General features: G+C 36.0%; 2 protein-coding genes across 2 annotated transcripts; both read right to left on the minus strand.

The window, feature by feature from the left end:
* Window positions 1-6,582: 6,582 nt before the first annotated feature.
* Window positions 6,583-18,340, minus strand: LOC114164163. Its single transcript, XM_028048712.1, has 8 exons — window positions 18,142-18,340; window positions 17,825-18,050; window positions 17,583-17,741; window positions 17,360-17,494; window positions 16,981-17,198; window positions 8,111-9,313; window positions 7,111-7,182; window positions 6,583-7,017 (listed from the first exon to the last, which is right to left on the minus strand). Coding segments are annotated over exons 1-5 (693 nt in total). The 5' UTR covers window positions 18,313-18,340; the 3' UTR covers window positions 6,583-7,017; window positions 7,111-7,182; window positions 8,111-9,313; window positions 16,981-17,196.
* LOC114164164 lies at window positions 7,189-16,394 on the minus strand. Its single transcript, XM_028048713.1, has 2 exons — window positions 14,799-16,394; window positions 7,189-8,267 (listed from the first exon to the last, which is right to left on the minus strand). The coding sequence occupies exons 1-2, from the start codon at window positions 14,937-14,939 to the stop codon at window positions 8,007-8,009; spliced, it is 402 nt and encodes a 133-aa protein (XP_027904514.1). The 5' UTR covers window positions 14,940-16,394; the 3' UTR covers window positions 7,189-8,006.
* Window positions 18,341-24,404: the final 6,064 nt, after the last annotated feature.

Here is a 24,404-nt window from a genome sequence, read left to right on the forward strand (position 1 = left end):
CCTTACTTCATAGATGGACATTTATAAATTAAGTATCTTAAAATAAGATTTATCGTTATTTCTCTTTAAATTATTAATACTATAAAACTTCTAACTTTTATAGGTTATGATTAAAATCTCTTTCATAAAACAGCTACCGGTGTCCAATCTCTCCTATTGCTATAAATCAGCTAGTAACTTAAGCCATTGAACTACCATGGCATTAAAGCAAGCATGTCTATAGGTATACCGAAAAATCATTTAATCACATGTACATGTCTAGATGCATGAACACGAAAGACAAAGTACACTTGTATATTTAGTTAGAGTTTTTAGATGCGTGAAAGAGAAAGAACAAGGAAGGAAAAAATCATGCATGGTTTCGTAGAAAGCATATCTGTATTGATAAAATTATAAGACTTAGTTTAACTTCTAATTTTTAAAGGTGGTTATTTGGGATTTATTGTCCAAATGAGAAAAAATAATTTTTTCAGATAGGTTCAGACCTTTTTGATTTTCATTACATATTAAAAAAATATATATTGAAAAAAAATGTAAACTTTTTTTTAATTTAGTTAGTCAATCGGTTTAACTCACCATGTCGAATCGAACTCAAATTTTTTTAGCTCACTAATAAGTGAGTCGGATTGAGTTTGCTCACTAAATAGTAACCTGTGGTGAGTCAGGCTGGGTGATCCGTTTTGATAACTCTACGTATAAGTATTGAAACACATGGAGAAATATTTAAAAGCACTTAGGAAGGATACACATCACAAATAATCATAATCACCATAATATCCCGTAACAATTAATCAACTCGTTACACTTTTTCCTTAAGTACAGACAATCTTCCATGAAGGTTAAGCTTTTCCTCTCTTTTTTTCCTAGTTTGTCCAACGTAATATTTAATTTTTCTTACAATTTCTACACACTTAATTTTATTTGTTTTGTTTTACATTGATCCTATATATATTAATGTTATAGTTAGATATGATGTATCAATTATTCTCAATTCAAAACTAAAGAAAATTAAATAAATATCTTATATTGCAGTCAATTAAAATTAAGTGATGTGTAACTAATTTACAAGGATGACTATTTTCGTGTTATAATTCATTGATTTTATTTTATATTTGGAATTTTATTTATTTTGTTAAATCATATTCATAACAATTTTATCTTGACGATGTAGTATATTTACCGTGTTTTTTTTTTCTTAATATTTCACAGAATAATTTGATAAATGTAGATAATGTATATGGAGAAGAAATTGAAAAAAAAAATACTTATCTCATAAGTAGAATACTTTAAATTATGCAGACAAGACCAGAATAACTTGAAACATGTCAAGGTATTTGTATCACATATTTTTTTCTAAATTACATAAATCATTACTATAATTAGTATTGAATTGATACATTTATTGACATTTTGAGTGTCGTTTTACCATTGAATTTATTTTATATTTAGTCTAATCATATTCATACAATTTTATTTATTATTATGAAATATTTTAAGTGTTAATTATTTTAGCTTAACATTGTGGAAGAGAATTTAAAAGATATGAGTAGTGTCGGAGAAGAAATTTGAAAAACATCTACAACTAATTAAGCATTTTACATTTGTACTGGGAACAAAACTGAAACACTTGCAAAGCACATATAAGAAGAGTACCAATGAGAAAGAAAATTATAAGATAATTTGTACGATATCCATGATTACATTTTTTACATTTATAATATATTATTGATTATTTTTTATTAAATACTAATGATTTACCTTTTTGTTTTCAAGGATCAAAATCTTTGAAGATATTGTCACTACTGTAGCAACTTCTATTAACGATAGCTAATGGAAGCCTATTAAGACGGCTCAAAACCCGTCGTTGATACCACTATCGTTAAAAGTAACTCGTAATAACGACGGTCTAAAAACATCGTCGTTATTGTGACATTATTCCACGACGCTTCAAAAGCCATTGTGGAAATGGATTTTTCTTCGAAACAGGACGAGATCTCCCTGCCAATAACAACGACGATCTTGGTATTAGTCGTCGTGGAATTTTCAAAATTAACGACGGTCTTGGTAAGAACCGTCGTTAATTTTTTTTTTTTAACAGATAGGCTTGTTTTATTTATTAACACCAACCTGGAAGTCAAAAAAACATTCAACACAATGACAATATAAATAAACAGTGCCAACACAGTTCCAATCCAGACAATTTTAACAAAGTTACAAATAAGTTATCATATGATAAAATAAATCTAAGCTTCTAAGTCTCCCTAAACCTAACTTTCACTAATTCTAGATAGAAAGTATTGTGCCCAAGTTTGTTGAACATAAGTTATTGCTCCTGAATCCATTGAACTTGGGTCATTGAATTTCTGCAAAAGTGTAAGAGAATTATTAGCAATACATATATAAATTAGTTCAAGTTAAAATTGGTACATGAAATAGGTTAATATATTACCTCATCCCAACCACTTTCATAATTGTCTTGAATAATGGTTGTCATCCATTGCATCACATAATAGCCACACTCAAAGCTCCCAGTTTGTTTATTACACTACACTTATAGTAATTGTATTTAATTATAAATACACATGACAATACTAAAGTAAATGAATGACATATAACGTATAAGTACTCGGAGGGAAATCCAAGTGACCCTTTTAGTATTGGCAGTCGATCTACCACTCAATATACTTTGTCCATTAAAAACACTAAAGTTAAAATTATCAATGTTAGAAAACATGACATTATATATATATATATATATATATATATATATATATATATATATATATATATATATATATATATATATATATTCAAGATTAAAGTGTAAATGAAGGCATTTATTGTAAAAGACTTACGTATCAATTATGTTTTTCATATAAGGAGAATAGGTTTATGACAAGAGAAAAACCATAAATCAGTACGCTCTGGCACTGATACAACAAACAGTTGCCAATAACAACTGCAATGAAAATTAATTTAAATACATCAAAATTTATTATTACAAAATTTAGACCTTGTGAAATTAAAGATAAGGATATAGTTACCTATCTATATATGGAGCAATAAAAATCTTCTTATTTCGTTGTCATATGTTATTTTTTAAATACTTATTTAATGTAATTGTATAAAGTAGAATTAGATATCATTTGACATGAACACTTTTGGATACATAGTTACATATTTTAGTTTTTGTCATTTTAAAATATTTTATATTTATATATCATGTTTATTTATTTTCAACTTTTAAATGTGATTTATTTTTTCATTACAACATGATAGTTATTACTACTAATAACAATATTATTATAACAAAAAAAATAATAATAATTATAATAGTTATACTAATAAGTTTCCAATTACTATTACTAATAATAATGAAAATAATAATGCTTATTATATTAATAATAATAATATTACTAACAATTACTAATAATAATACTTATAATAATAAATAATAATATATAATCATACTAGTAATAGAAATAATAATAATAATAATAATAATATTAATGTTACTACTTTCAATACAAATATTAATTCAAATGAGATTAGTAACAATAATACTAATTATAATGCTAATACTAATATTAATAAATCTAATCTCCTATATTATCGTCTAGTAACTATTATTTACTCTCTTATATTGACTTATTTAAGGGAATTCTTTTCAATTGGCCTTCTATCTTAGATCTCAATTTCCTCTGGAACATAAAGGGAATTGAGAAAGATAATACAGAAGACAAAAACCCAAAATCTTTTGGACCATCGTTAATATCCAACCAATCCTTTGTGAAAATCTTTATAACCAGATTTCTCAAAGTCAAGTTGAAACTAACCCATTGTAAAATTCAAATAATTAAAAGATGGGTGAAGAAGTCATTGTAAAACTCAGTATGCATTATCTTCATGTGAAATTTAGTATATTTTACACATATCATTTGAATTATTCTAAGATTTACAATGTACATTTTAAAACTTGTAAAAGGATATTAAATGTTCTTACCAAATCTATTCTACAATGACTCCAACAAGCACTCCAAACGCTCCAGTCTCCAACTTCAAGGATACTCATCATCTTCGAGGGTACTCATTCTCTCCTAACAGGATAAGGGTTGTGCCAGCAGAAAACACTATGACACTCAAGTCAAACAATTGTGTCAGAAGGTAATAAATGTGATAATTAATGAACATAATTAATGTACCTCATATTTCATGCTATTTATACTATCTTTATAGGCTTTTTATCCGGATGGGCTTGACCCAAATGGCCAATTACTTTGATTAGTCTTTGGTTAATCCATCTTATTAATAGTACCTTAATCATAATCTTAAACATGCTTTTGATATATTAATTATAGTTGGCCGACATGTACTCAACTAGGTCGTCAAACTGCAGTTGTTGCCAAACATCTAACCGACAACATCGCCATAGTCCATGGCCATATCCTGAGGGCTGATTACACTTAGGGTAGATGGCTGAGATGTACTCAATTACATATACATCTTATCCTTGACGACACATATCCAGAAAGTCATTTCCTCATGTGGTTAGACTACAAGATTTGAGGACACCTAGGCATGGGGCCAAAGTGTCCTTAGACACATATGGAACACTAGATTTACATGTCATTCAATTTGTAAAGATACTAAATTTTATGTGGTTGATTTAACCTTGTAAATAAAGTGTATATATTCACAACATGTATATCTTATAGAAGTGACATCCAAATAAAATATTAATTTGAGTACTTTATGGGTTAATTTAAATGGTGAATGTAAAACAAAGTGTATATATATTTTATCACTAATTTTATTATTACATAATAATAGAATAGTAGATTTATATGTATAATATGTACATTCACATTTATATTATTGTATATGAAAGTTTTTCAAAAGGGACCTAACATAGTATGTCTAATAGGTTCTACCACACAAAAAGTTGTCAATATTTTCACATAAAACAAAAAGAAATTTTGTAGTCCAACCGTTGCTTTTCTTTATCATCTAAAATATCCTCTTCTCACATATAACACATGATTATCGTAGGTGAAAAATCACATCATAACGAAAAACAAAGCTAAGTTAGTGAAAAATTTAAACAATTCTACAGTATAATAATTCATTACCAACTTAAAACAACATTCATCAAAAATAAAATGTCTATCATATAACATAGCCCTTATGGCTTAATCATCACAATAAAACCTTCAGGCTTAATCACAAAAATAGACATTTGAAAAATTTTAATTGAATTTTTGTATTAATTTCATTCATAATTATTTTTGTTATGAGTACTTGTATGAATCGTATGTTTTCTATTAACACCGCCTTATTATTTTTGCACCAAATAATCTTGTCATTGAACAAAATTTACAATTCAATTGAATTAAATTTTAAATTGTCAGAAGAATATCCATCAAACAAATAAGTACATATTCTATAATAATATCAATCAAATTTATTAAATATAGTATCCTAATCTAAATAGAATGGATTTTTTTAACATGTGTATGGAAGAATTGAATATATGAATCAAATTCCAGTCTTTTTTCCTGCACCTCAACTTTTTCTTCCTGCAGCCCCCAAAATTTCAAAATGCCGAGTTTATCCCTCAGTGAAAAAGTAAAAACCTAGCCCTAGTTTTCCTTTTCCCTCATTCACTTGAGCTGCACCTCCCTGCACCTCTCATACTCACATCACACCTCTTTTGAAATCAGAATTCTGTCATCGAAATTTGACATGCAAAAGATGCTATTTGGAAGCATATGGTTTTGGTCTCTACTCCATAGTAGCCATGGATTTTTGCATAACAGAATTTCAGCAATTTCCAATCTCATTGCGACCAAACAAAAAGTCGTTTTCCCTTCTCCCTTGTAATCACCTTCAGCTCCACCAAACTCCAACTCCAGTTTCAATTTTTCCTCTTTGTATACATCACAGAACCCACACTACCTCATCACCCGCATCCCCATCAACACTATCCTCTTCATCTGTGCCTTTCCCTCAGCATAATTTTCGTTCATACTCCTCCAAACAGACCTCCGTGTTTGGAAGTGTTATGTAGAGTTGCAACAATTGAAAAATGTTTGTTTGTGGAGTATGTAACGTGTTTGCATGTTCTCTCAAAAGAAATGCAACACTACCAAAGCAATAATAGAAAAAACTACAACTTGTCCCTGGTTTTCCAGTGACTATGGTATGCTTCTACAGATAACTTGAGACATTTTTTCATGGAAGGTAATTGAAAATTAATGTTTAACTTGAAGTTTCTAAAACTGAGAGTTACGAAGGACTTGATGAGGCATTTTTTGTTGTACATTTGTCCCTACTTCATGTTATAGTGATAAAAACAAAATCACCATTCTGAAAAGAAATCATGCATTCCGCAATCACCTCCTATAACAGCACCTGCTATCAATGCCTTTACATTATCAATAGCTTTAACACTCGCAGTTTCACTAGCGCTGCTATTGGCATGTGGCTCCATATCACCATGGCCAACAACAACCTCTTTCCTGGAGAGTTGGCTAGAAGAAACAAGGGAATGTTGAAAGTGTTCAAATGTTACAGCCAAATATATAACATTACCAATATCATACAAATAACATTATCAAAAAAATCCCAACATGTACTGTCCACTGTTTTCTGAAACTCTATGTTTCATAGTATCTGTATGTGAGTGTCAAGATGACTTCATGAAACAGAGATTAAGAATTAATATATAAACACAACATTTGCTAAATCAGGCACCAAGACTATGCAGCAGCCACATCTCAAGTAGCATTTCTGCTTCGAATGTTTGTGAATCATTATTGCACTCTACTGTATGTGAAAACTTTGATCAACTAATGAATGTAAAGTATAATATATACATCTATATGTGTGTGCATACAGGGAAAATAATTCCAAGTTTAGTTGTACCGAATTGTCACGAGGAGACAATTTACGGGATTCCAACAGTTCTTTTAGCCTTTTTGTAGCCATTATTGCTTCCTCTATCTTCCTTTGAAGAACCTGCATATAATAATTAACTCATTGATTCGCTTCGTCCTTATTTCATATCAATCACAAGACAATTTTACATATAACTTTAGTTCTTTGACTTACAATTTTCTGGGAATGGTTTAGAGTCTCAGGGTTATGTCTTTCGTACTCATTCTTTCTTTCCTCCTTTTTTGACTGCTTGAAATAAAAACAAAAATTAAAATTACAAGCACAGAAAGTTTCAACTACATTAAACAAATATAGAGTTAAAGTTTGAAATAACTACTATATAAAACATCAGAAAATAATAAAATTCTAGAACAAAATGAATATTAACATTCTACTGACCATTTGGCTGCAATTAACATGTCATGAAATGAACAAGTATCGCAATTTTAGAAACATTATGAGAACTCAAATAGTTCTATATCTACATTAGTCATTAAACTGTGCAATCATGGATTCAATAATTTAATAGGGTGAGATTAAGAAGCACAAGAAAATTGCAACATTTAACAAAAATCTGGCATGAGATTCAGACAAAACACGGAGGAGTCCCAAAAGAATCTCAAATTAATCACAGTAAGGCACATTGAAACGCCTCTGCAATTTTTAAACCATAAAACAGATTATAAAGGCAACAGACATGTTTATAAAATTAAGCAAACCACCTGCTGCTGACTTGGCTAATACTTTTTATGTATGAATTTGTGCATATTTGTGCATAAAGTATCATTTACAAGTTTCTATATTAAGTTTTATTATAAAATTAGACAATTATAAAATTAAAATATTAAGTTTTTTTGTGAGAGAATTTTAAAATAACAATCACAAAAAAAAAAAAACATTATTTAAGAAAGATCTAAAAACATAAACAAACTCTTCTACTCTAAAGTCCTGATTATAACATATGAACTACTAAAAAAAACGTTATGTAATGTAAATAAATCATGTCCACTTTTTTCTTTCGAGATTTCTTCCTCTTGTTGTGGGTCGTTTCTTTCTCTTCCTGTACATTCTCAGAACAAATTTGCAATATATTCAACTGTATCATGCATTCTTTTCCTCTTCTTGTGGTGCTCATCAATAGATTTATCAGATGGATTGCACATGTTTTGTTTACCATTAAAGATCTCCTGTGTAAATTGTGCTGAAGCAATTTCCTGAGCAATTTCCATTGGGAGAACCTCAATATCAAATTTGCTACGCATCTCAGACAAATCTAGCTTGCCAATTTGTCTAATGACATTTGAATTCTGCATGTCTAGTATATTCCCATGCTGCAAAAGTGATCATCCAACAAAGATAAAAATAGTTAAGTCAGGCACATAGAAATTCAAACAAAACCAACTAACCCCTACTGTAGTGTGTATGCAGGGCAGACCTTTGGATATCAATATATAGAAATAGCTAAAAGTGTAGTGAATATAGTATGTGAGAACCTGAGATTATGTCTAAATGTGGGGAATGTAAAATATGAACTAAACATGCTAAACTGCAATGCAAATGCTTCTTGTATATTTCTAGTGCTAAAATAACACAAAAATTGGAATTAAAACTAATCTACATGCTCAAAACAGTGAAACACAAATCAAATGTAAAAGTTGTGAAACAGAACTAGTGTGTAGGTGACAGGTATGGTTAGAATCAGTGACTGAATGGTGTAGAAATGAAATTAAGCTTTCAAATAACAAACATCAGAAAATGAAAATCCTAAACTAAGATATCCCAAGTTAACTTAATTAGTGAAATTAACATAAACAATTACCTAAGTTCCATTTTGTTTGATTTTCCAATTTTTGATGAAAAGAGAGATGGATTAGAAACACAAAACAAAAAGAAATCACCTATTAAAAGGAATGGAAAGTGAATGGAACAGTGAATCACAAAATAAATGTATGAACACATCATGCAAATTAATTCAAGAACTGAAATTCAAAGTGAAGAGCTTAATTATTGTTCTTTTGAACCAAGGCTGACATTGCAGTCACTTGAGTCTAGGTTGATGACATTGCATTCTCTAATTTCTAGAGTGAATCCACTAAAGAAATCAGTGTTGATGCAGGAACAAGAATTAATTTCTTCAATTTAAGTTTAAACTTGTGTTAACTTGAAGAAACACATGAGAAGAAGAGAAGACATGAATTTGAATGATGGAAACATGTCAGCTTGTCTATTAGAGTTCCCAGCTTTGACAGCTTGCATTATCCAGGTCAGCATCCAACATGGCAGCACCTTCTTCACATCAGCTCTTAATCCAACGTGGCAGCCACTTCAAACATGACAGCAATAAGTCTCTCTTGACAGCAGCTGCATTTCTTTGAATCTTCACTTGAGCCAAACAGATCAAACAAAGCACCCAATCAACACTATAACTTTGCACATCAGATTTTATTTACTCAAGTATATCTACATGTAATATAGGATTAATGCTGCTAAGAACAAAAACTGAATTAAATGTAACTGTAAGCTACATTAATACTCAAACTATACAATAAAAGTCTATCTAATTAAAGAACTAAACTAAAATGTCCTAACTAAGGCTAATCCATTGAAAATTAATAGAAACTAGCATTTTTCTACTCTAAACTAAATCTGACTTAAAGACTAAAATAATAGTCTAGAAACCCCAAAGGACATGCAAATGGCCAAGTAAAATTGCAACATTTTGAGTGTTAGTCTGCATATGAGAGTAGTCCAGTATGAGATCATTGACTTCAAAAGTGTGCATGATTTCAACCAGTATATAAGATAAAAATTTGGATAAAAACAAAAATACTCAAACATTATACACAACCGTAAACAATTGGCCACTAAAACCAACCTTTGTTCACGCTTAGTTCCGGCAGCACGCTTAGTTCTGGCAGCAGGTGAAAAGGATGCATGTCACCGAGATGTAGAAATAAATGAAATCGATCTTGAGACGACCTAATTCATTCTTAAAATGTCATACCGGCTTGCTTCTAACTTATATTTTTGCCTGGTATGCTTTGCTGTAGCTTTTCAAGCTTTAATTTGTTTTTCAAAAGCTTCATTCTTGTACTTTCAACTTTAACCTTATTGTGAGTAGCCATCTTAACAGGTTTTGTCAAGGATGAGAGTTCAAGAATCTTCTGTTTGAAATCCTCAATTGTCTTCTTATCCTCTTCTAACGGCTAACTACTGAGACATCTGATCAGCAAGACATTTCCTTTTCTGCAACCTTATTTTTCTTCTCCAAGTAGCTTGCAAACTTCATTGTCTTTCTTCCTCTCAGAATCATACCTTCCCTTCTCTCCCTCGATAAACTCCTTCAATCTACCTATTTTCTTTTCCTTTTCAGCAATCTTTTTCTTTTCTTCTCCAAGTAACTTGCAAAGTTCATTGTCTTTATCCCTCTCATAATTAGCCCTTCTCTTCCCCACATCTAAAAGCCCTTTCAACCCACCGATTTCATTTTCCATTTCAGCAACCTTCTTCTCATCTTCTGGCAATTATAAAGTTTCGGCAGTTTTCTTCCTCTCAGAATCAGCCCTTCCTTCTCCACCTCTAGCAGCTCCTTCAACCTACCAATTTCCTTTTCCCTTCTCCTATCCTTTTTTTTTTTAAATCTTTTTCAAGTTAGATGCTAGCAAAACAGAAAACAACTCTATTTACTTGGTCATTTAATTTGGTTCACATGCTTTGTGATTGTGAACCTAACAGTCCTTCATATACCTTAACCAAAGAAAACAAATAAAGTTGGAAAAGCAAAAGGCAAAGAGAAACATCCTATAATCATAAGCAAATGGGGCTTTGCAAATTGCAATCAATCACAGAACAAGCCTCCGATGAGTTGTTAGAAGGAGAAAAAAAGTGGTCTAATAATGAGATTTGATTTTTTAACCACGTTTGAAGGTGTTTGAAGGGTCCTACTTTGAAGGTGTTTGAAGGGTCCAACTGCTTGATGAGAAGCTTGTGGATGTGGGTTTGAAGGTGTTTGAAGGGTCCTACTTTGAAGGTGTTTGAAGGGTCCAACTGCTTGATGAGAAGCTTGTGGATGTGGAGCGATTCAAGACCCCCCACAAATGGAAACAAAAGAAACCAAGAACTAAGAAAATGATAATTGGAAAAGTAAAAGAGAAAGCAAAGCAGAAAATGATGTATTACTTCTTTAAGGGAATTCTTTTCAATTGGCCTTCTACCTTATATCTCAATTTCCTCCAGAGCATCAAAGGAATCGAGAAAGACATCGCAAACAAAAACCTAAAATCTTTGAATCACCGTTCATATCCAACTAGTTCTTGGTGAAAATCTTTATGGCTAAATTTCTCAAAGTCAAGTTGAAACTAACCCATTGTTAAAAAAGTTAATTTAATCCAAATTAAATTTTGCAATAATAATGATAATAGAGATCAGTGACAAAAATCACGTACTGGTTACCTTCTATCAAACTAGTAAATCAAAGGGTTACAAGTTACAACACATAAGTTAAACAATTGCTTTATTAACTTTTTTTAAGATCTCTTCCAACTTTTGATTCGAAAAATGTTTCTTTTGTATAGTAGTTCAAATTCTCAAGTTAAAATGTATAAGTACTTGAGATTAAACAATGAAAAAATATTGAGGGCTTAAGAGACCTTTCTCATGTTCCTTATATTTATAGATATGAAAAGTAGATACAAGAGGACAATTAATCATCATAGCTATAACTAGGTGCAAGGCTTATCCAACACTCAACCCCCTAACTTAGACAATGATTTCCTAGGTGCAATCATTATTTCTACACTCCCCCTCATGTTGGAGCATACAAATTGTATGTACCAAGTTTGGAACAAATCAACTCAATCTTAGGTCCCCTTAATGACTTGGTCGACATATCTGTGAGTTGCTCATTTGATCCAACAAACTCAGTACATATTTCCTTTGCCAACAACTTTTCACGAACAAAATGGCAATGCATTTCTATATGTTTAGTTCTCTCGTGAAACACTGGATTTGATGCAATGTGGAGAGTAGCTTGATTATTGCAATACATCTTTATAGTCTGGATCTCACAGAAATTAAGTTCTCGAAGATATTGCTTCACCCATATAAGTTCACATGTTAATGATGCTATGGCTCTATATTCAGCTTCAGCGGTTGATCGGACCACTACACTCTGCTTCTTACTTTTCCATTAAATAATGTTTCCTCTAAGGTACACACAATATCCAATAGTAGATCGCATGTCTATAGGAGATCCTGCCCAATCTGCATCACAATATCCAGAGACATGAATGCTTCCTCTATTTTCATATAACAACCCTTGCCCGAGAGCCTTTTTTAGGTACCTTAGAATGCAAATGATAGAATTCCAATGGCCAACACATGGAGACTACATAAACTGACTAACCACTCCAACTGCAAAAGATAGATCAAGCCTTATAATAGTGAGATAAATTAGTTTTCCAACCAGCCTCCTATATCTTTCAGGGTCGGAGAACAACTCACCTTCTTCAGTTGTTAATTTCTGATTTGGGTCCATAGGACTATCTACTGGTCTAAAATCAATCATACAAGTTTCTCATACTATATCCAACGCATACTTTCTTTGAGAGATTACAACTCCATCTTTAGACTGAGCTACTTCAATGCCCAAGAAGTATTTGAGGCTTCCCAAATCCTTGGTTTGAAAATGCCTACACAGGTGCTCCTTTAATTAAGATATTCCAACAGTATCATTTTCTGTAACAACTATATCATATTAGGTAGACAAATTTCCCAAGAGAGGTATGTGAGTAAAAGATTGAGTGGTCTGTCTCACTGCGTCTTAACCCAAATCTTTGAACAATGGAGTTGAATTTTCTAAACCAAGCCCGTGATGATTGTTTGAGGTCATATAAAGAGCGATCAGTGTTATTGATATTGGATAACGAGACATATCGGCGACCCGCAAAAAACCTTTATAAAGTTATAACGGAAATCATAACGAGTTAGGGCAGAAATATTGCAGTAAAGAAAATATAATACCTCACATATAATTTTAATGCAAAAATAATGATATTGAAGTATTATGATCATTGGCCATTATTTTTGCTGGAAAATTTGTATGTTTTTTGCAAAATAATTATAATGAAAATAGAGAAGTAGAAAAAAGATATTGAAAAGAAAAAAAAAATATACGGTAGCTGGCGGCGACAACTGCTGGTGGTGGCTGGCGGCGACAGCTGCTAGCGGTGTCTGGTGGCGGCAGCTGATGGCGATGGTGGCTAGCAGTTACAAGAGTTGATATTTGATGTTGGGGAAGTAATGTTGGGAAGGGAAAGGTTAAAGGAGATTTACTTCTGCGATAACTTAGGTAAAAGAATATGTTTTAAGTTAAAGGAATTTTACTGCTACAGTTACTTAGGGTAAAAAGTTTAGTAAAAAATAAAATAAGAGTGAAAGAGTAGGTAAGGTTAAATTAAACAAAGTTTTAGTGGGCCATGCCGAGCTTTTAAAGTCTCGGAACCCAACCCAAATGATGCAATTAGGGTTTTTTTGTATCTCTTCTTTCTCCCACCTTCTTCAACGCCGTCGTGCAAGCTTCCCTCTACCATTTCTTCTCCTTTGTTCAAGTTCCTGGTTGTTTCTTTTCTTCATCTAGATTTTTCCGCCATGACCGTTCCGCCACCACCACCCGCCATGCCTAAAGCGACTGCCATGAACCGCCACAAGAAACCCGATTCACCTCCGCCTTATTGTGGCGGCAGGCTGGAAAACTGCTACCGATTTCCACCATGGCGCCGCCATGGCCGAAATTCAATAACTTTGAGAGTGATGCAATTTGCACACTATACCAGACTCCCCTGAGCAACAAACTCAGGAGGTTGTTCCATGTAAACTTCCTCCTCAAGATCGATATGAAGGAAGGTATTTTTTATATCAAATTGATGAAGCGGCTATTGACGAATTGTTGGCATTGCAAGGAAGGGACGAATAGTAGTCATCTTGGCCACGGGAGAGAAAGTATTACAGTAATCAAGGCCATAAACCTAAGTGTATCCTTTTTTAACTAATCGGGCTTTGAGCCATCAACATGACCATCAAGGCCAACTTTAACTGCATACACCCATCAGCAACCTTCTTGCTCGATGGAAGGGGCACGAGCTCCCAAGTATAACTGCTTTCAAGAGCCTGCATCGCTCAATCATGGCTTGTCGCCATCCAGGATGATCAAGTGCTTCATTCACATTTTTGGGAATAACAACAAAAGATATTGAGGATAAAAGGGAAGAATAGGAAGGGGACAATCTGTGATAGCTAAGAAAATTATAAATGGGATGTGGATTTCAAGAGGAATGAACACCTTTTCTGAGAGCAATGAACCAGCCTGAATCACCTTCACCAGGAGTCGTGGTATCAAGAGACGAGGGAGAAGAATTTGAAATAGGGGATTCACCAAGTTCTTGGAAAATTGGACTATCCGTTCGGGTCCTGTGTTGGAGAGGATCAATATGTGGAGATGATGGCTCAGGAGGACTTTGATCAAGACTTGGATTGACAAAGACATTGGAAATATTGTACTCAACCACTAGAATAGGGAGAACGTGTTGTATGACATAAACATCTTGAGTAGATGGAGAAAAGTAAGAAGTTTGTTCAAAGAATGTAACATTGGCAGACATGTAGTGTTTCTGGGTTTCAAGAGAGTAACATTGATTTTAGGGAGGGAGACAGGATGGCTTGACTGACTCCCTTTGAGGATGTTTTAGAACCATTTTTAAGGGTTATAAAATGAGGTTTTTCTTGAAATGAAATGATTGCTAACAAGGAAGTATTACCATAAATATGGTCAAAAGCACCTGAATCAATTACCCATGAATTATGACCTTCCGTGGATTGAGAGATGCGAGTTGTTGATGTACTGGAAGCTTGAGATGACTGTGCCAAGTTGTTGGACTTGAGTCATTGGTACTCTTGACACTCATCCTCAGTGAACTTGGATTCAGTAGTACCAACCTGGGAGACATTGGCTGTTTTGGAAGGAAAACATGTAAGGAGTAACAATTTTTTTGGGTATGACCAATCCTTTTACAATATGTGCACTAAGGAAGACCATGACCTCCACGTCCTCCTCCTCTAGTTCCACATCCTCCTTTTCCTCGAGTGGCGACCATGACAGATGGTTCCACTAGAGCAAGAGTCTCCAAAGTTTGAGGTGTTGGGACACGAACCATGCGTGAGGTCAAAGTGTCCATGGAAGGGACCAATGAGAGGTTTAAAGTTGATCTCTGATATGATTAAAGTCTGGATGTATAGTGCGGAGTATCATCACCATATAATACTTGTCAAGCTTTTTCTTCATTTCATCTGAAGAGTCAACTTTTAAAAACATTTGTAGTTCTTCCACAGCAGATTGGGTTTCATTCATGAAGGAGATCATATTATGGTTGGTCATTCTTAGAGATGCCAACTTGTTTGCCGAATCATAGAAGCATTGGATATCATTTGCATAGATATTTTGAGCCCTCTTCCAAAACGAGTGACATGTTTTGAAGGCTCGGAGGGACATCAAAAGTTGTGGTTCCACTGACTGCCACAATAGAGCACATAGTTGAAATCAACATGTTTCTAATGTTTAGCTTTTTCAGTAGATACGTGGCTACCATATTTTGACGACAACCGACCAAGGCAGATAATTTTGGCCATTTAGTTTTCTGGAAGTAAAACAGGGGCTTCCAAAAGATGAAATAACACTTGTAGCGGCCATTTCGGATCAAGGAGACGAAGTATAGTGAGCAAATGTGAAAAAAAGCAAGAGAAACCATAAACCCTAGGGTGATTTCCAGAAGGGAGGCTTCAGAATCTCATCCAAATAGGCTTCTCGAGGGCTGAACAGAGAGAGGAAGTTCTGAAGATCCTTGCAATGGTATCATGACGAAGTTCCTGCGGCGGGAAGGCAGTGCGTGAGGGATATGCACCTGGCTGCAATGGACTGTGAAGCGGCGCATGGCGACGAATTAGCCTTCGGCATTGACGGGTTGGTCGTCGCTCAGAGAGGCGATTCAGATCCAGTGGTCGTTGGATGAAACTATGGTGGTGGACAGCAGCGGACAATGACGGACTGGTAGAAAATAGTGGTGGACATTTAAAAACAACAATGGGTAGCTTCAGATAGTGATAAACCAAGCTAGACAGCAGCAGACAACAGTGACTAGTGGTGGACTGCGGCGGACAGCGGTGACTAATGGTGGTTGACATGACGAGACAGAAACCAGAGCAGAATCGACCCGCTCTGCTACCAACTTGAGATTAAACAGTGAAAAAATATTTTGAGGGCTTAAGAGACCTTTCTCATGTTCCTCATATTTATAGATATGAAAAGTAGATACAAGAGGTCAATTAATTATCATAACTATAACTAGGTGCAAGGGTTATCCAACATTCAACCCCTAACTTAGACATAATGATTTCCTAGGTGCAGTCACTATTTCTACATAAGTAACAAGGATTAACAAGAAAAATTCATAAGAGCAATCAAAGCCAACGACAGAACTATCACTATTACAAAGAATTTGAAAACTTTATTCATTAGGAAAAATTTTCACTACAAATTCCTACTAAAAAGAAGTAATCTAAAATCACTGAAAGATCAAACATTTTAGCCTTGTCTAACAACCGAGAGCTAATAAACTAGATAATAGTATTATACACCACAAGTCCCCTTTGCGTCAGATTATATTGCAGCATAAAAAAATAACCTCATGCATCTTACTGAGTTGAAGCTGGATGATAAAAAACATCTCCATCAACTAATCTAATCAAACAATTTAAAAACTAAAAAAGTTTAATCAAACAATTTAAAAACTTTATTAGCTAAGAAAATTGTTTTCTACAATACAATATCGATAATTTTGACCTTATCTTATCAGATTATCAAAAGCTAGTGAACTAAAGAATACTATTATCCACCGGAGCTTCCTTTTGTGTCAGATTTTATTGCAGAGTCAAATAAATCTTCCCTTTTGTGTCAAATGTTATTGCAGAGTCAGATAAATCTTAACAAAATACCTTCATGCATCAACCTGCAGATGAGTTGAAGCTGGACAATAAGTTGAAGCTGGATGATCAAACAAATCTTCCTCCAAAATTCCCATATCTTTTAATGAGAAGTTTGACCAATACTCCATATCTAGATCAGACAAATTAATGTGCAATAGATCCATCTGTGACTGCTCCTCCTGTGTTTCCTTGTGAGGGATGGACAACTCATTTGGTATTAAATCTTCCTGAAATATACGAGAAACATTGCAGATTAATTCCCTCTTATTTGTTGTGTCAGTATCTGAATTTATAGACGAACTGTGAAGGCTGGGTTTATAAATTATTTCTTCTTCAGTACAGACCATAACAGCCTCACAATGAGTAACAACATCCTTATCCTTATTACATGTTGTAACAGATTTATTGGTTGCTGTTCCAGGATGTGTTTCTATGATTGATGAGTTGGTGGGAACCTGTGACCGTGTAACTGTGGAATTTGCGATTAATGATTGAGTCCCTACTGATGGGAGCATGTTTAGACCTGAGAGAGTGAGCATATAAAGTAAAAGTGTAAAAATTAAATTGAAAAAATATTGTATACTAAATAATATAGTCAGAAACCATTATACCTTTAAATTGATTTTTCTTGCCAGGTGGTCTACCACGAGGTTTTTTTGCAATTGTAGGCGCATCTATTGCCTCACTATTTTTTCTCTTGTGAGACTCCTGCCACTGTACCTTGTTGTCTGTGTTTGTGTTCTGTACAGAGGCCATACCAGTACACACGCCTAACAAAAAGAATCCAAAACTATAAAACTTCGAGCATTGTCATTTCAGCAATAAAAAAACACCGATCTTTGAAGTGATGTACCTGAAGGGGTTTTATCAGCAACAGGGATTAGCCTCTGAAAGGTATGATAAGCATTGACGACATTTTGCACGTCCTGCACCAATTTCTGAACCCTAAACTGTTCTTGCATCATAGCAACCCTTTCTTGATTCAAGATTAAGTTTTCTTGATTCAAGATTAAGTTTTGTCGCTTCAGAGATATATAATCCTCGAGTATACGCCCAAGATTTAACGAAGGCTTGCATACCTAGAAAACAAAAATGGAAGAATTAAATGAAAAGGGTTAGAGAGAATGAGAAAAAGAATTGTGCGTTGTTAAAGGAGGAAAAAAGGGAAACCTGGTTGAATGGAGAACCGGAGAAGAGGGAGGAAGCCTCCATGCGGAAGGTGGCACGCGTGTGCGATAGGTTGTTGGCGCAGAGATAGTTGTCCACTATCAATGCAACTTGAGACGGCGAAATGTTAACCTTTCCCAACGATTCTTTCAGCGGCACCGTTTCTTGCATCATCTTTTGTTTTTTTTCAGACTATAGAGAATGCAAGCAAAGGGAACTCACCGTGTCTCTGTGAGCAGAATTCAGTTATTTAAACACACACACCTACTGTCCCGCGCAAACATTTTCTTTAAATATTTTATTATCTTTCCGTTTTTAGATTTCCTCTTATCCTTTTGTCATTTTTTTTTCTTCTTTTCAATTTTTTTTTACTTCTATTTTCTTACAATAGTTATTCTAAACTCTAATCATTCTTACTAACTGAAATTCTAAATTCCAAGGACAATCTATTATTAATCAGGTTTAGGATCAATTATTCATTCCCAAATACAAATAACTTAATCAAATCTACGTCGATGTATGAGTAAATTAACAACATTTTATTTTCTAAATTTACAAAAAATTTAAAAAAATTACATTTTATTTTATAAATTTATAAATAATTATATAAAGATTATTCGTCTTTTGTCTATATGAATGAAGTCTAATCGAATATATTGAGAGTGTTAGTTTTAATCCGGTACCTGGTCTAATTGAATGTACAAAATTATATATTATTTCAAGAATTTGAATATCTTAATTTGTACTCTATCTTTTTAGGAATGTCAAAGCGGGCTTGGCCTGCCAGTCGCCAAGAAAAGGACGGGTCGGGTTGGAATTTCCAACTCGTCAACCCGTTATAATCCGGGCTATCTAACCTGCCAGTTTAGTGGGTCAAAACGGATCAGCCTGCCCTGGCCCGCAATCTCGATTTTTTTTATGTTTAAAATTAAAAATAATTAAAAAATAATATTTTTTTATATTATATAAATATAAATATATATATATATATACATATATATATATATATATATATACATATATATATATATATATATATACACAAAGATTTATAAACAAAAATTTAAAAAAAGTTAAAAAAAATTTAAAAAAATTAAAAAAAAGGTGGGCCAGCCTGTCCTAAGACGGGACGAGTTACAATGTCCAACCTGTTTATTGGTGGCAAGCCAGCTCGGTCCGCCTCGTTTTTGGCAGGCCATAGCGGGCCGAGCCAAAACGGGCCGAGCTTGCCCGTTTTGCCACCCCTAACTCTATTTCAGTAATAATATAGCTGTCAAAATAGGCCACTTGACCTGACCCACCACAGGTTGACCACTTAGTGAGTCAACCCAACTCGACCGACTTATTAACAAGCCAAATAAATTTGAATCTGGTCTGGTTCACCACGGGTTGGTAGATTAAACGGGTTGGTTCACTTAATTAAAAAAAATACAATTTTTTTTTGTCTTTACTCACAAAAAATATAAATTATATTTGTGATTAAAATCTAAATAAACTTCAATATAATTCAAAATAATGTTCAACCCCAAATACAAAGCAAAATCCCAAAAATATTAGTTTTGCATTTGTCAACCCAATATGTTGGCTAAAAAAACAACCCAACATAATCCAAATACAAAAAAATTATGTGGCCCTTCATTTGTGGATAGGTTGGTGAGCCAACCTTGCTCACCACGAGTTCAACCCGATACTTAGGTTCTTGGCAGGTTGTGTCTAAAATTGACCTGTACTTAAATTTGTACAAAAGTTTCAACCCAACCCGGCCTGAATCCGTCGTGGACCAGGTTGGTGTAAGATCCGCGGTGGACCGGGTTGGTGGGAGCCTTTATGGCATTAATGATTGACTATTGAGATGTGGAAAAATATTAGCTCAAGTGGTTGAAAGTACTTGGTTATGTTGAGAGACTGGTATGAAATGGGAAAGTTAGAGTTCTCGTAGATGCATGGAGAAATTATGGTCTTCCCCGAATTGTTTGTAAAATCCAGAATATAGTAATTAAACATGTTATGGTGAAAATCAACTGACTGCAAAATCTTGTGAAAACTGCATTGTTTTTAAAAATCAAGTTAAATACCTTTTAAAAACCTGTCCAAAATTCACAAGAGGGAAAACAAACCTAGAAGTCATTCTTGGTTCTTAAAATTTTGGAAAGGCTAGACAAGGTTACAACCTTGTTTTTAAAAAGAAAGCCAAGAAGTGTACAAGTTTCTCTTCCAAAAGTGAGTCAAATGATATGTCATTCATTTCTTGCAATTATTGTATGAAGAAAGGTCATATTTATAAGAACTGTAATGCAAGGAAATATGATGTTCCTAAGGGGTTTATGAAATAGATCCCAAAAGGATTAAAAGAGGTTTAACCATGTTGGACCCAACCTATGAAAATGTACCATGTAATATTAACTTGTTTTTCAGGTCATAAAAAGTGAAAAGAAAGACTTCTGGTACCTAGATAGTGGGTGTTCAAGGCACATGACAAAACCAAATTTGCAAAGTTGGAGTAGAAGGATGAAGGTTTCGTGACTTATGGAGATAACAACAACGGAAAAATACTTGGAAATGAAATTATAAATCCTCATTCAACATAAAAAGCATGCTTCTAGTTGAAGAGTTGAAGCATAACTCGATAAGTATAACCCAACTTTGTGACAAGGGTTATAAAGTAGTGTTTGAACCTAGTCATTGTCTCATTTTTAATGCATGTGGTAGCATAATGTTAATAGGATAAAAAGTCAATAACATCTACTCTTTTTATCTGCATCCTACCTCTACTAAAAAACGTATTATTTAGTGGAGGTTTATTTTTTTTCAATCTACTGGGCTTTTACCCTCTACAAATTAATTTGCAGGGATTTTTTAAACCTCCGCGGTTAGAGTGACCATAAGTTCTTTGCAGAGTTTTGGGCAACCCTTGGTATCCGAGTTACATTGCAGATATTGTTTTTGTGGAGGGTTTAACCTCTTTTATTGGTGTTATTTCGTGGAGGTTTGAAACCTTCTTTATTTTTAATTACCCACATGCATTTATAATTTATTAATTTAATGAAATTGTATCACACCTAGCCGGTCACGACTAGCACATCAGCACATATCATCCTTCACCTACATACTTATATCCGCAAAGGCTGGGGGACTGGTGTACCGTACCTGGCCAACTTAACCAAATAAGTAACAACAAACAATCACCACATATATGCCGGAAACAAGCCAAGTACCGGCTCGGTCCGACATAGGCCTAACCGGCCTAACCAGGCCTAAACCTATAACCAAAGTCGCTAAAGGAACGACCAACCTAGGACAATACACGAACAAGGACGACATAAGCCAACTAGGGAAGTAACCGGATCAGACCATTCTAAAAGACTTAACAAAATCAAAGCCCACAATAGTCGATACTAAGGGCCTGGGCCAAGGCCTAGGCCCACCTATAGCCCAACCATGGCCCAGCCCATGGAATAGGCAAACATAATTAATAATCTACAAATACACATGGACCCCACAAATTAAAGGTATGCATTCATTACTCCATTAATCACCCGATTTGACTTTTTGGAAGCTTTGGCTAACTTAAGCTTTAGAGTCCCTTCTGCAGGTAACCCCTCCTGGGTCCAAGCCGATATCTGCTAACTGGGAAGAGGCCAACCGAGGAGATAGCGGATATATAGGTAAGGTGACACTTGTGCCTAACAGATCTTATTTGTTCTCTGCAGGAACAATTGGCGCCCACCGTGGGGCATGAGACAACACCTTACTACCCGTTTTTCTCCAAAGATGGTTTCAACCCGTAGTAGAGCTGGAGCTAACAAGCAAGCGGACGCTGGCCCTTCATGACCTGCTAACATCACCCCTAACCTGGCCGCCATCCTTGACGGTTAAGCCAAAATGCAACAGGAGCTGGCTGATTTGAAGAAGCGTAACGCTGATGAGATGGAGGCACTGCGGCAGGAAAACTCTCGCCTCAGGCGAAAGATCGAGGCCGATCCCACTCAAAAGGAAAAGGCCAAGGAGGCCTCTGAAGCTGCAAGGTCCCCGACCTTCCAGCCCACAGAAGAAGAAAGCGAATACAACCCCACCCCTCACACCTTCACCACCACTCAACAAATACCCATCCCCTCAACCCATCCCACTCACTTCCCCTCCACCCTACCAGGGCACACTGCGGCCCCTACCCCTGCCGCCACCTTACCTACCACCCAGGCCCCCTACAATATACCCACCACCCTGCATACTACTCAGGCCCTACCTTACAACCCACACTACCTCCCTACAACCCACATCCCCCCTCACAACTTCACCTCCACCTTTCTCACTCTCGTCCACCATCCCATTCCCCCCATCCACTACCACCACACCAACTCAGGCTTCGCCATCCCTTCACCGACTTCATCGCCAACACTCCCCTTCCCGCCCAGTGGGAACCCTTCACACTAGACCGATACACTAGAGAAATCGACCCTGACGAACACCTTAAAGTCTACATCACCCATGTTGCCTAGTACACCTCCCAAGACGCAGTCTTCTGCAAAGCCTTTCCCACCACCCTCAAAGGCCCCGCTCTCGAATGGTTCACAACCCTCTCACCTTACTCAATCGACAACTTCGACGCCCTCTGACACATGTTCTCAACCCATTTCGCTGGCAGCCGCCCACATCAAACTACTACAATCTCCCTCCTAGGCATCAGGCAAGAACAAGGTGAGCCGCTTAGGGCATTTATTGATCGTTTCAGTAAGGCAGCCCTTCGCACCCCACACCTTAACCAAGAAATGATCCTCCAATGCATGACCCTCATCCTTCAACCCGGCCCCTTCGCCAACAATGTCTACCTCCATCCACCTGCCTCTATGCACGAGCTAAAGTTGCGTGCTACCGACTATGTTTGCATGGAGGAGATGCAGACCCTCCACACCAAATTCTGTAATGACTATGCAGCCACCGCCACCAACCCCACCCTACCACCCCCGCCCTGATCCCAGACCACGAGAGCCCAGACAATCCCGCTTTACTAGATATGCTCCCCTCAATGTCCCCACATCCCACCTCCTTGATGAGGCCTTACAAGCTGACCTCATCCCGCCACCACGCAAGATGAACACTCCCCCCAATGCTGATATGACCAAATATTGCCGCTATCACCGCAACCATGGCCACACTACAGAGGACTACAAAGCACTCCAGGATAAAATTGAAGAATTGGTACGTGCTGGTCGCTTTCGCCGCTTCATCCGCAGAGATGATCACCCCTCTCGAGCCCGTCACCCTCCTCGCACCGACCACAGACGCTCCCCAACGACTCTCGCCACGACAGACGCCCTACCTAACCCACCAACTAGGACCCTCAACCGGCTCACACCGATGTTACCCCTACCGACCCTCCCCTACGTGGCACTATCAACACCATCTCTGGTGGTTTCGCTAGTGGAGGATCCACCTCTTCTACCAGAAAGAAACACCTCCACCATATCCAATCCATCAACCATATTACCATTCCCAACACAGATGCCACATGCCTCCCATCACCTTTACATACGACGACTTCCACGACCTCGATCACCAACAAGACGACCCCATGGTCATCACTGTTGAAATCGAAAACTATGCAGTCAAGAAAGTCCTTGTCGACCAGGGCAGCTCCGTTGACATCCTCTATTGGGCAACATATCAAAAACTCCAACTCCAGTCACTGCCATGGTCCCGTATGATGAACCAATTTATGGCTTTTCTGGAGAACAAGTTTCCACTCGCGGCTACATTGACCTTCACACCGTCTTCCATGACGGAGCCTAAACCAAAACCGTTCCCATTTGTTTCCTCATTGTTGACACACCCACATCCTATAATGTCCTCCTTGGCCGTCCCTCGTTCAACACCCTCGGCGCCGTCGTCTCCACCCCTCACCTGGCCATGAAATTCCTTTCACCTTCTGGCGACATCCTCACCATCCATTGCGACCAACGCCTCGCACGCGAATGCTACATGGCCAGCCTACGCCCACCACTCCCAATCCAACAAACCAATCACATTGAGCGGCCACCTGGCTCCAGGATCGATCTATCGGGTGAAGATTTAGACCCTAGAGTGGGCCAAGATGTTCGCCTCGAACTTGTCGAAGAAACGACCCCCCTAGAACTCCCGAATGGACACTCCATCAACCTTGGCACCGGTTTAAACTCTGACGAGCGTGCCATCATCACACCCATTCTAGTCGGCAACACGGACCTTTTCGCTTGGTCAGCTACTGACTTACCTAGAGTAGACCCTCTGGT

Source organism: Vigna unguiculata, chromosome 9, assembly GCF_004118075.2.
Source record: "Vigna unguiculata cultivar IT97K-499-35 chromosome 9, ASM411807v1, whole genome shotgun sequence".
Classification (NCBI taxonomy): domain Eukaryota; kingdom Viridiplantae; phylum Streptophyta; class Magnoliopsida; order Fabales; family Fabaceae; genus Vigna; species Vigna unguiculata.